We start from the raw sequence: 14,170 nt of genomic DNA on the forward strand, positions 1-14,170 counted from the left end.
TTTGTTTCTTAATTACCAGCATCGCACGTTGATAGCCAAACGTATAAACGGAATTTAATTAAATAATAATTTAATATCACAGCGATTTTAACTGTTCCAACATGATTAATTAATTTAATAAAATAACATAGGGCAGCTGGCCAAACGTTAAGTATCTCCAGTGGAAGTCATTAACTGACATTTATTTATCTAATTTACCATTGAATTACTTTTTTAATATGCAAAGCAAAAGCAAAGTGTGTAGCATACTTAAAGATTATTTTCTTTTAGAAACACGGTAACCATTTCCGCCAAAAGTGTCTGTTGTGTGTGGAAAAGTACCTTAAGTTCCAAAAAGTCATGCTTAAAATAAGACCACCTTTCCTTTACGTATGTTTCTCAGCGCTCGGTACTTTTCTAACGGGAGCGCAAGTGATGGGGCTTTTATTTTGAAATACTCAATTTTAGCGAAGGCAACGGCGTGATTGAGGAAGGCTTCACGGCGGCCGAGGACCGTTCACAACAAAGGCGAGAGGCAGATTTTTATTTAGAGTCAACAGTTTCATCAGATAAGCGCTAAATTATTCAGGGTCAGAAAGAGGAAAAACGACCGCTATCGTCGTGCTAACTGGGTAAGTAGGTTATGTACATTTTGTTGTGCTTCATCGGAGAAATGACTTGTTTGGAACGACATGCAGTATTATTAATACGCTTATATGTCACAACAACAAATCGACTGGTTGCATTTATTTGTTATAGTTATGCATATAAACACTCTGTATCTCTCTCTATCTGATGTAACATCTGGATAATGTCACGTTTCCAAGCTAACTCAGTTATCATGAATGATCTGAACATAAACGAGCTAGAAAAGCGGACAGCTCCTGTATTGATTTTATAATTACAAGTAACAGATGCGCCATAAGGAATGCATGGAAAATAAAACCATCCAGCTATTAGAAACAGTGGCCGGCTACTCAGCTGAAAACACGCCCCGGTGACTATTTTTGTCAACGTAAATAATAATGTTTTGCAACACATGACTGCACAGTCCAGTGGCTATTTTCTCGTGATTTGAGTGTGTAATCTATGTAATGTGTATGTAAATAACAGAGGCTGTAAACACGTCGCCCAGCCCCTTCTAGGAAATCGACGTTTGGCTATAAACAGCGCAAAGAATCTGGAGCAGCACACACACAACAGCTGACTTCCTGCATGCTGAGCATTTCACTCTCCAACCGGGGAAATTAAACGTTAACGTATCATAATACCCTTGCAAAAGTTACCATGGTAACCATAGATTCCGCGCCAAAATGCCATAGTTACTACAGCTATTGTTGCTACCTTAGAGCTGTAATAGATTTAATATGACATATGCTTCGAACTGTGACAGAAGTGTTTCTGTGATCTTTCTTTTGCGGCTTTTGTGCTAATAAAAAAATTAAACATAGAGAAACACTTTTGAGAATTTTTATTTAAATGATCCACATAAGATGAAGGGCCAACATAACTTGGGCTTCTAGAAAAAGCTGTTTTATTCTACATGAAGAGGGTCGCCCACTTGTGGCTGCTGCCATGCTTACATCACGTGATTAACCTTATGCAATTGACAGAGATGGCAATAATAATTAAAAGCTTATTTTGCACACAGAAATGATTGAAATTGAATCCAAAAATGTACATGATATGAATGCATGTAGTATGAGATGTGAAATGGAGCAAAACGAACAAGACTTGTCCATTTTGCTCCATTTCACATCTCATACTACACGTATTCAACAAGTACAGCTGGTACTAAACAACTAATAAACAAAAACTTAGTGAGTGCACTTTTTTTTGTGGGGGGTTTTGAAATTATTGTGGTTTTATGTAATACTAACTCTCAAATTCATAACATAACTCTCGTTTTATAGTGGAAATTATGGTTACCATTTCAATATATTTTTGTAAGGTTAGACATGACAAGTGTATTACAATGCCCTGCAGATCTGGGGCACTTTGATATAAAAAGAATAGAATGATGTGTGTGTTTTAATCTATCATAACCGACTGGCTTTCAGGTTTCTAAATGTTTAATGATTGAATTAAACATATTTTTGTAAATTTGGCCAATGAGAAGCTTAAAGAGATTGTTTATTCAAAAATGAAAATTCTTCCATCATTTACCCACCCTCATGTCATTCCAAAACGGCATGACTTTCATTCCTCTGTGGAACATAAAAGAAGATATTTTGGGAAATATTCTTAAAATCGTATATTTTTTTACATTTATTTTAGCCTTTTTTTTTATTAGGATAGGACAGTATATACTGACAGGAAATGAGGAGGGGGGGATGGGGGGGTCAGGATTGGGAAAAGACTGTGAGCCGGGACTCTAACTCGGGTCACCCAAAGCACAGTGTATGTGTGTATGTATATAAGGCTGTATGTTGGCACGAGGCTATCGGCACCGACCTCAGTGTTTTTTTTTTTTTTGGTCCATAAAATAGAAGGGTCATTCCGTGTCAAATCAACCAAATTTCAGAATTTGCCCCGGCTCAAATTTTTTCTTTTGTCAATATTTTTTCTGAAGAAAGATAAACATGTATAGTGATAAAAGCCAAAATATTAAATGTCATCGCTGAGTAATCCACTATTTTGTGGGGGTGGGGGTCAAAATGACAATTTTAGCAATCTTTGTTGCATTATATGGCAGTGGTGACTGTTCAAAAATGGGGAAAAAAACACTTTTCAGTGTGTATCAGCCATATGCAAAGTGACCAGATTTGGTTTTCAACATCAAAAATGGGTAAAGTTCCACAAATTGAACATTGAGTCACATTGGGCTATGTCTCTGGGATTGAACCATACAGGGCCTTAAAAATGGAGATTACAAAAAGAAAAGTTTATTAAGAACTTTACTAAGAAGTTTATTAAGAGAGTTTTTAATACTTCCTGATTTACAGGCACTCAAACTTTGGAAAAAGAATATTTATGGCACTCGGACAGGCATGTTCTCCACTATTTTTTTCATACAGGGAAACAAGATTAGGGCTGCATGATAAATCGCATGCAATTGTCAAGCACATCTCGTCAGTAAAGCCGGTTCTGTGATTAGTAGTAAATCTCCATCATGTGCATTCAGATGGAGCGGCATTTACTACACAGAGCCGTAGTTCACTGACAAGCTACGCAATATCGCATTCATTATCGCAGGCGATTAATCTGCGATTATGAACGCGCTATTGCGTAGCTTGTCAGCGAGCTACGGCTTCTCCAACATTTTATATTTCACAGAAGAAAGAAAGTCAAACAGGTTTGGAACAATGTCAAGATGAGCAAATTGTGACAGAATTGTCATTTTTACCTGCACCATCCCTTTAATGTTTTGACACCCCTCTTTAAAATATAGTTCACACTTATCGTTCTGTATAAGCCAATGCAAGGTTAAAAAGGTTAACCATGAAACTAGGCCAGACGAGTTGTGTTTTACCCATGAGGTTGCCGGTCTGTGATGAAATTGAGTCAGTTTTTGTAAATGGCCCTATTTATTTTTTCTGCTGTTGGGATACTATATTCATAAAGTCGGTGTAAATATGAATACAGCTGACACCTCAGGTGTCCATGTTGACAGATGGCATTTGTGGGGGCATAACTTTTGCCCTGCTGAATCCTGCCCCTCGACAGAACCTGCTCGCAGTATGTCGACAGCATTTGGCAAAGGGAGCCGGAAGCCCCTAGTGTTCCTGGAGGAAGTCTGTTTCGTTCCTCACAAGCTCCTGTGGAGAATTAGTCAGTGTGTTGAGACAATTAGCCATCTGCTTCTGATCCAAGACCTGTTTTCATTTTTCTCTCTGGAAGGTTGACAAGGATTGGCGTAGATGCGCTGGTTTTAGATCAGCTCTTAGAAGCGGCTACGCTATTGCAGGTCTTCTAAAGGGCACACATGTGAAGTGGGACATGTTTAGCATCTGCTTCTGTCAGGCCTCTCATGTGGTTAAACGCGTGATTTTGTTTTGTAAGTGCTGTTTGGTTATGGTGGAGAGTCAGTTTGCTTCTAATAAGCACTTCAGGCCTGTTCCTGCAGATTTGTACTGCACGTGGTTGTAAAGGTTATACATTTATCACAACTTCAAATAGGATTTATTTTCCTTTGGCTTGTGTTTTGCTTATTAACATGCCTTGTGGTGGAGTTGGAGATTTTTCCGATGTTTACTATATGATGTAGCTGACTCCTATCTGATGAAGTACAGTGGACACATTCTTTGCTTTATTCTTATTTCCAGGAAGCACACAATGTCGGCTATCTGTGGACCCACCGGCTGAAGAGGTCTGATCGTTCTGGAGACCTGAGAAGCGAGAGATGGGGAACACGGCCACCAAGTTCCGCAAAGCACTGATCAGTGGAGATGAGGTTCTGGGCTATCAGCTCTACGAGGGCAACCCTCAGTTCAAAGAGTCTCTGGACCCCAACACCTCATATGGGGAACCGTACCAACACAACACCCCGCTCCATTATGCTGCCAGACATGCCATGACGCGCATACTCAGGTAAGACATGGCTTTCAGTAATATTTAGTATTTTGCCATTCTGCTTATTTTTCATTTAAACTATCATTACCGAATGGCTTTCTGACTTCCAGATGTTTAATGATTTAATGTTTAACTTAATGGTTTTGTTTCTTATTTTCATGTAAATTTTCATTCAAAAATAATAAAAAAAATCTGTCATTATGTGCTCACCCTCATGTTGTTTCAAAACTGTAAGACTTTATTTCTTCTGTGAAACACAAAAGAAGATATTCTGAGATATTTTCACAGTTTTTTGCATTTCATAGTTTTTATTTATCTGTAGCTGTGATTAATGTGTTAATAGCACTGTTTTGTTGTCATCCATAAATTTATTAAAATACATTAAAAATGCAACTTACATGCAACAGCTTGAATAAACCTTCTATGATATGCATATTTTCAATTTCTGAATTAAAATTAATTTTGATATTTTTTGGGTATAGACTACAAACCATATTAGGTAGTCTGGCATAGGCTTTTAATATTATTTCTTATAAAAATATTCTGCTTCCCTGCTTATTAAAATGTTAATATAAATTTAGGAATTGTTAAAAACATCTGTCTGCCAAATCATGGGCTCCAACATGAAAAAATGCAAAAGAAAATTTTACGCAAGAAATTATACCATAAAGATGACCTGAAGACCATTATGACTCTGTCAATAAGTGTTTTAAAATATCTTAAAATACATTTTCATGACAAGACGATGTTAGTTAAATGTGATGTGGTGCAGCTACCTGAAGATGTAATGATATTTATGAATTAAGAATTCATTAGAATTCATACTTGTTTAAACATGTTTAAACACAATAAATATACGCAACACATTATTCAATGCTTTTTACTTTTGCATTTACTTCTAGATTTATATATTAAAGGGGTCATATGATGTTGCTAAAAAGAACATTATTTTGTGTATTTGGTGTAATGAAATGTGTTTATGCTGTTTAAGGTTAAAAAAACACATTATTTCATTTGCGTATTTTGAGAGAGAAAGAGAAAGAGAGAGAGAGAGAGCGCGTGGCGATTCACTCACGCTGTTTATGAAGTTACGTCTCACACAAGGTTTTCAAATTACTTTATAAGTTATTTAATGAAGAAATATAGCATTATAATTATTTTACCCGCGCCGGACAGAGATTAAGACGGTGCCGCTGCATGCCATGCCAAACCTTTCGGCAGCATCATCAGCTTGAGATCGGTTTTTTGAGATCGGCCTTTATCGGCCGATAGTGATCGGTAGCCGATCAATCGGAGCACCCCTTAGTGGTTTAACCGTATTTAACGAAGCTATGAGAATACTTTTTGTGTGAAAAGAAAACAAAAATGACTTTATTCATCAGTTCTTCTCCCCTGAGTTACTGTCTTCTGCCATTTTGGGTAGAGCCATGCCGCGTTGTTTGTTGTGTTGTTTACATACAGTGTAAAGCACGCGCATGCGTCGTGGTACTCTCCAAAATGGTGGCAGACGGGATGAGGAGGAGAAGTATTGTTGAATAAAAAAGTATTCTCGTAACTTCGTAAAATTCCTATTGAACCACTGATGTCACAAACTGTTTTACCTATGTCCTTACTACGTTTCTGGGCTTGGGAACATTTCAGTTGCATTGATGTCTATGCAGGGTCAGAAAACTCTCAGATTTCATCAAAAATCTTATTTGTGTTTCGAAGATGAACAAAGGTTTTACGGGTTTGGAACCACATGAGGTAATTATAAGTAATTAACGAGTAGGCCTAATTAATGACAGAATTTGCATTTTTGGGTGAACTATCCCTTCAATACCTCATGACATTTAACTATTACCTTTTTTGGAAATGGTATATATATTTTCAAAGCCATATGAAACCAACATGAATACAGAGAGAAGATTTTGAAGAATTTGGTTTTAAGCAAAATTATTCCATTTCCTTATTGCAGACACTCTTATATTTCAGTGACCCGCAAAACATTTGAATCTGACACACACATCTGTCAGGCTCCAAGCAGAATTTTATAAATGATACAACATTTCCTTGGTTCTTAAATGCTTTCAAACTGTTAGAAGTACTCCGATCATGTACACAAATCATTACATTCTGCTGTTTTTCCTGCCCAGTGTGAAACTCTTTGGCCTAAAAAGTGTGGAATTTTAGGGGCCGATCTTTGAAAGTTATTTTAAGGCAAAACAGCTGTTTCAACTGCAAATGTGCTGAAGATTCTGGGTCTGAATCAGCAGGCCAGTGTTGCTCAAAATGTATAGTTGTTGGAAAGAGACTCATGTTAGTTTGCTTTTGGAAAGTTATATGTTCTGTATGGGGGTGGTGTAAAAATAATCATTGGCATATTGTTATTGTCAGAATTTCATTATCAATACATCCCTAAAATCTGGTTTCTTAAACCAAAACCAATTGAGAACCTATGACTGCTAATTTTTTTTCATTTGTCATCCACCATGCCATAATTTCACAGGTCCTTCCTCTTCAGCAAGGACGGGAACCCCAACAAACGTAACATGCACAATGAGACCACACTGCATGTGTTATGCATGGGGCCAAATATCTTGCTATCTGAAGGGGTGCTGCAGCCGCGACTAGCCCGTCCCTATGAAGATGAACGCAGACGGGCTGAGTGCCTCCAGATGATCCTAAAGTGGACCGGTGCCAAACTGGACCGTGGTGAATATGAGAGTGCTGACGTCAGTGCCACCGATAACAAGAAAAACACACCACTACACTACGCTGCTGCCTCAGGGATGAAGACGTGTGTGGAGGTACATGTAGCACGATTATCAAACACTGTCGATACATACAGACACAGTTGTGTGTCCAAAATCATTCTGATTCACTCTTTCCATATAGTGAACTCGATATAGTGAATAGGAAACAATTTTTGGACACAGCACCTGACTACACCAGAATAGGTGCAGCACTAGCAATCTCTCTGTAATGGCAAAACTGTGGAGACATTTTAATCGTTCATGTTAATTAATATCATATTGCACACCCCTATCTACATTTCATTGGGTTACCTTTTTTGACCACCTGGCTAGTTGGCACAAGGTGATTTGAAATTGAGATCCCTGATCTGGAACATTTGGGAATCTTTGTTTTGACAATAGAAATGATTAAACAGTTTTTATTCTAAAAAGTGTTTATTGGGTAACACTTTATAATAAGGTTCAATAAGGTTAACATTAGTTAATACATTATACATAAATGCATTGAACAGCATGCCTTTCTTTTAATTATTTTATAGGTAATGTTAAATAATAAATATACTATTGTTCATTGTTAGTTCATGTTCATAACAGGTGAACTAATTTTAAATAATTTATACATCTTGAAAAGTTAAAATGTATTCAGGTATATACAAATAAAAAAGGCAATTTAGATTAAAATTAGATGAATAAATGCTGTAACGTTTTTTTATTAATTGTTTCATGTTGATTGTAGCATTAACTGATGTTAACATATATAACTTTATTGTAAAATATAACTGATTTATGTTTTGAAACTTCCTGGAATTGATCTTCAATACTTTACCTGAGCTCAAACACACAAACAATTCTTCCATATCTACATATCACAAAAAAATGTGGCAAATATTGCTATTTGTGTATAATGGCGTATGTTCCAAAAGGTACTGTATGCTATCTTAGTTCAGTTAAACCTTATTTGGATCCTCATGTCATGACATTGTTAATCTATTGATCTTTCCTCTGTATATTAACAGTATTTCCCTCTTCCTGCAGTTTCTGGTGAAGCGTGGTGCAGACCTGTTTGCAGAGAATGAAAACAAGGAGACCCCATGTGACTGTGCAGAAAGGCAGCACCATAAGGAGCTTGCACTTAGTCTGGAGTCTCAGATGGTCTTCTCCACTGACCCCCATGCAGAGGATATTGATGCAGAGTATGCAGCCTTAGACCGCAGGGAGGTGAGCTCTCCAAATAAACTCTGGAATTTCTTGTGACATTAACATTTGCCTCAAGCCCTGGTGTCCAGATGTGTCAGATTTTAATCTGCATTTTTTAGACCAATAAAAATAGAAGAGTTTGATGCAGATGTCTGAATACTGATTTCCCTCTTGATTCAATGTTTAACACGTAACCGTGTTACTGTGTTTCAGTTTTATGAAGGTTTGCGAGTGCAGGACCTCAGGAGACTGAAGGACATGTTGATAGTTGAGACGGCAGATATGTTGCAAGCTCCTCTCTTCACCGCAGAGGCTCTTCTTCGGGCTCATGGTACGATTGTGTCAAACACTCAAAGATATTATATTCACTGCTGTTGGCTGGCCCAAATTGAATTTTGGTAAAATTTGTTGAGAGTTGGTAGCTGAAAACTCTGTTTGGTTTGGTTTGTTGGTAACACTTTAGTATAGGGACCAATTTTCATTAACTAGTTGCTATTATAACATATTGGCTGTTTATTAGTAGTTATAAAGCACATATTCTGCATGATCATATTCTACATCCCTAATCCTACCCAATACCTAACCTTAACAACTACCTTACTAAATATTAATAAGCAGCAAATTAGTAGTTTATTGAGGCAAAAGTCTTAGTTATTGGTTTGTTAATAGCGATAATTGGACCTTATAATAAAGTCAAGTCAAGTCAAGTCACCTTTATTTATATAGCGCTTTTAACAATACAGATTGTGTCAAAGCAACTGAACAGCATTAATTAGGAAAATTGTGTGTCATTTTGCATCATTGACACACAATTTTCCTAAAGTGTGACCGGCTTGCTTGTTCTGGTTTGGTTTTGTTTGGTTTATTCTGTTCTGTTGTTTTGTTTTTTTTGACAGCCAGTGACCATCATGCCTTTGTATTTTATGGAAAAGATCAGCTTTGACATTTTGGTTACACTTTAGAATAGGGTTGGGTATCGTTTTTTTTTTTTTTACGATACCGGTGCCAAATCGATACTTTTAAAACGGTACCAGTGCCTGAACCGATACTTGAAAAAATTAAATAAATGCCCAAAATAGGATGGATTGGCCATTGTTGAGCGCTATAAACACATTTAATGTCTGTTTTATTCATACTGGACTCCAGAGGGCGCCCTCGCGCAGAAACTCCACATGTGCATCACAGAAGTAATAGGACTCAGGAAATCCCTATACTCTTTGCTAATATGGACAAAAAGTATATTTATAATCCATTGCTAATCGACATAGTCTTTTTACCATATGCTTTTTACAGTATAGAACCTATTTTCTGCCTCATTCTGTGACAAGAAGCCACATCAGATCACAAAAAGAAGCAGTTGTGGAGAAAAACGTTATAGTGTTCTCTTTTGTTGGATAACAGGTTTAGAAACGCTTCTCATTGCAAGTCATTACAAGGGAAGTTTAGCTTTAGGCATTTTAATTTAAGAATGTTTAGCTTAGCTAGCTAACGGTATCTGCCTGCTGCCATCAGAGCAAGTGTAATTGCTGCATTCACGCGCTCCTCAGATGCTTTCATTTCCCGAGTTGTGCTTTTAAGTCGGAATGTGAAAACAACATGGACACTCACGTTACTACAAAGATGTGTTGGATTTGTATTATTAGAGCTTTCCGACTTGCGTTTGTGAATTTTCTCAGTCGAGAAATTATTTTTCACGTGCGGTGCCGGTGATCCTTACGTCCGTTTCGGAGAACAAATATTTCAATCGACCGCTCAAGCATTTAAAGGCACAATATGTAATGTTCGCCGCTAGAGGGCGCGTATTCAAAATAAACAAAGAGACAAAGGCGTAGTTTGATGACGCCGTGACTGAGTGTGGAATCATGGGAGTTGTCGTCTTCATCACCACAGCCGATGCAATCTGACGGGACTCGGGCAGAAATCATGTTCATGGATGAGCTAATGATTTATTAACGTAGTAGAATGAAGCAGGGTGAGGCTGAAAGCCGTTGAAGAGAAACGAGGCCCGCTGAACGAGCGTGACACACGGCTCGAAAGCAGCAGAGCTTTTATTATGCCACAGTCGACTGCTTCCGCTCCTTCCGGTCGTGCGTATGTGGGAAAAAAAAGCAGCGCTGTTTTATCATACTAGATACGTTTGAAAGTTCTGTTATAATGCTACTCTGTGCGGTCGTCACCTGTCTAATAAAACGCACAACATATTAAAGTGTCTTTGGTGTTTCCATGTTTTCTACAAAACAAAACCGGAAATTGAGGGGCTATAACGTCATTGGCAGGCGACACAATGACACTATGGACACGCTCCGTGTCACTAGTTAAAATTGCTTATTTCTCTGGATTTAAACATTCTTTGAAACATTTGGGATAATGTAACTACACAAGTCAGCAAAATATATAACACTGTTCTAGTGGTTTTTGGATATTTTAATTAAAAAAAATCTTACATATTGTGCCTTTAAGTGGCACCGAAATGAGGCACCGAAATCTGCGTTCTGATTCGGTTCTAGTACATACCGGTTATATAGACCCTACTTTAGAATAGGGAACACTATTTACTATTAACAAGTTGCTTATTAGCATGCATATTACTAGCATATTGGCTGTATAATAGTACTTAAAAAGCACATAATGCCTTATGCTACATGACCATATTCTAGATCCCTTAACCTGACCACATGCCTAAACCAAACTACTACAACAACTACCTTACTTGCTCTTAATTAGCTTCAAATTAGTAGATTTATTGATGGAAAACCTCAGTTAATTGTGAGTATGTGTTCCCTTATCTAAAGTATTATGACATTTTTATAGTTACTCCTTTTTCGGAGTCTTACACATGAAATGTGGGGGGAAAAAACTATATTGTGGCCCCAATTGAACTAAATTAAAATGAGGGACCAAACTAGTATATTCTGGCACGATTTAACTAAAACAATGGAATGAATTATTAAAACATGACCACCAATTCATTTGTGGGAACATATTTTTAATTTGTCTTTTTTTTTCTCCACAAGAAAAAAAGTCATTTGATTGACAAGTGACTTGAGCACAGGTAAATGATGACACAGATTTAAGTTTAAAGCAAATCATCTGTGGAAGGTGTGAGTTGATTGGACTGACCAACTTTCACTGTGTTTAGGACACTTTTGTTTTTTCCTAGAATCATCAAACACACTTGACTCAAAAACCTGATAAGGCTTGTAATTTGCTTTGAACGGATACAGTGCTTCTGACTATTATTTAGCAAACAAACATGCAAATTTGTAAAACTTTGTGTGGGATGGCCGTTTGAATTCTGTGTACATCTGTGGGCACATATTCTGTGCAGGCCTGCTTATTAGGTTCATTCTGACGCAATCCTTCCAGTTCCTAACTCATGAAGAATATAGCTTCATGTGCATTTACAGCTGTTGGAAACAGGTATGGTATTGTCCTTGGAGGGATCTGAAAAGCATCCATGCTCACAAAGCAGACCTAGATGCTTCCTTCCCCTTAATTTTACAAGAGCACTCTTGTTTAGAGCTGCTAAACTCTCTGGCACTAGACTCATAATTGGATCAGTGCTTTCTTTAATAATCTCCAATTATGTGAGCAGCCTGTCTAGCAGGCCTTGTTCCAGATGACTAGAGCCCATGGGAGAAAAGGGCAGAGCTCTGATTCATGTGCGCTGCTATTATTGCCACGGCCTCTCTGGAGACCACCAGCCGAGGCTCAAATATGCAGTTTCACCTTCTTTTAATCTTAAACCCAAATTCACACTCTTGACTCCTGAAAATACGATGGTAGAGCACAAACAGTTGGGCTAGCAGGTGTAATGCACTTTGAGGATTTTCATTTGGGAAAATCTGACCTCTTTCTTTGGAAGCAAGTTTTATTTGGTTGTATTTGTTTGTGTTTGGCCTTGGACTTTAGACTGTTATCTTGCTTTTAGCGTCTGGAATCTGTCTCCAGGATTTCCTCTGGGAAGTGTCATTTCTTATCTTTTCTTACCCCAGCACACTTCATCGATGTTGACCGATAAGTTCATTCAAAGATATCAAAGTATATGTCCTTTTTATATGTCGCCACCATCTCTTGAACTAGAGGAAGAGGAAACTGGAGCCTAAAAAAGAAGTGAATGTCTTTGCACCTTTTAAGTAATGAATGTCTTGACATGCATTTTAATGGTTACTCATTATTGCTAAAAGCATACTTCACTTCCTTTTTTTCCTCCCATGTGGGAGTATACCAGCCATGACTGGCAGGTTTCATATCAAGACAAACAAGTGCTCTCATATCATGTGGGAAAACAACCTACTGAACATCTGGGTAGGTTTTTCAGCCCAGAAGAACAGCCTTGTTTAAACTCTTGAATCAGCTACAAATTCCACTGAAAAAGCCGTTTGATAGGTGAAATAATGTGCATTTTTAGAATTGTGTGACTCTTCATTTTTTTTTTTTTTGCCATGCACACTGACCTAAGTTTCCCTTTGAAATTTAGACTGGGACAGAGAGAAACTCCTGGAAGCTTGGATGTCTAATGCTGAAAACTGCTGTCAGCGCTCAGGCGTTCAGATGCCAACTCCCCCGCCCAGAGGCTACAACACCTGGGACACCCTGCCCTCGCCCCGTACGCCTCGCACCACTCGCTCATCCATCACTTCCCCGGACGAGATCAGCCTGACCCCTGCTGATGATGATTGCTCCTTGGTGAGGGATCAGATTTGGTCCTCTATTAGTGATTGTACAGCCTCTTCTGTGGAGAATGATGTACAATAGTTAGTCTTAATGTAATAAAATTTAATGCTTAAGTGATACATTTGGGTGGTGTAGCCATGGGGATTGATCTGGGCTACTGATAGGTTGTAGGTTCAAATCTCCTAAACGGGATCAGTGAATTACAACCAGTGTGCCCCTGAAAATACATTTACCTCTACTACTATTTCTTAAATAGTGTTGTATGAAGGATACCAATCATAAATGTTTCTGTTCAAAATATTGTTACACAGTGCATATCTATAAATCCATATTCATACCAAGGTTGAACTTTCACCTACAGATAAACCTAAATATTTTTGTAGATGAAAATGTAGCCCTAACAACATTTTCTTCATATTTTGCATTTGCAAAAAGTTTTGTTTTTCTTAAATAAAACGCACAGGAAAATACAAACACTAATAAGTCAAATCGGCAATAATTCTATGATAGATTTTTTTAACCCATGTTGGGCTTCTAAGTTCCAATGATTAAATTCAGCCATACAAATATCTCAAATCAATTTATAAATTCAGATCCAAGTATCATTAGTTTTGTTGCTGCATCCTGTGCTTCTGACAGATTTGGGTTATTGTGTCATATTTGGGTTGTATGGTTCTGAAAAACCTGGAAAAGACATGGAACTTTAAAACAGCAATTTCCAGGTCTGGTAAAGTTTTGGAAAAATAAATAAACCCATAAATCTTTAGAAAAGGCATGGAAATGTATTTCACACATCTCTGTGTAATAGAATTATGCTTCATCAGGTCCCGAATTTCAGTGAGGGATTGCGCATATATCGCATAGTTCGCATAGTTATACTCATTCATGCAGATTACGATTTTAAAATGAGGGAAATTCCTGCACACCTTTATTCAACATGTAGGTTAGATAAGTGTAAAAATATACACATCTGTCAGATTACATCAGTCATTTGAAAACCATGTGAGTGATTCAGCTGTACAGCGTCTTCTCTCTTTCACTCTCTCAAAGTTGCTTCACATCGGCGCATC

General features: G+C 37.6%; 1 protein-coding gene across 1 annotated transcript in view; it reads left to right on the forward strand.

Moving 5' to 3' along the window:
* Nucleotides 1–477: 477 nt before the first annotated feature.
* LOC107743183 (ankyrin repeat and IBR domain-containing protein 1-like) overlaps nucleotides 478–14,170 on the forward strand; it is a 30,218-nt gene continuing 16,525 nt past the window's right edge. The window contains exons 1-6 of the mRNA XM_016556326.1: nucleotides 478–611; nucleotides 4,245–4,509; nucleotides 6,980–7,280; nucleotides 8,262–8,444; nucleotides 8,637–8,754; nucleotides 12,904–13,112. Of these exons, the coding sequence (XP_016411812.1) occupies nucleotides 4,322–4,509; nucleotides 6,980–7,280; nucleotides 8,262–8,444; nucleotides 8,637–8,754; nucleotides 12,904–13,112 (999 nt within the window). The 5' untranslated portion in view covers nucleotides 478–611; nucleotides 4,245–4,321. The remainder of the gene's footprint in view (nucleotides 612–4,244; nucleotides 4,510–6,979; nucleotides 7,281–8,261; nucleotides 8,445–8,636; nucleotides 8,755–12,903; nucleotides 13,113–14,170) is intronic.

The sequence above is a fragment of the Sinocyclocheilus rhinocerous genome, unplaced genomic scaffold (assembly GCF_001515625.1).
Source record: "Sinocyclocheilus rhinocerous isolate Xijiao unplaced genomic scaffold, SAMN03320098_v1.1 scaffold946, whole genome shotgun sequence".
In the NCBI taxonomy this organism is placed as follows: domain Eukaryota; kingdom Metazoa; phylum Chordata; class Actinopteri; order Cypriniformes; family Cyprinidae; genus Sinocyclocheilus; species Sinocyclocheilus rhinocerous.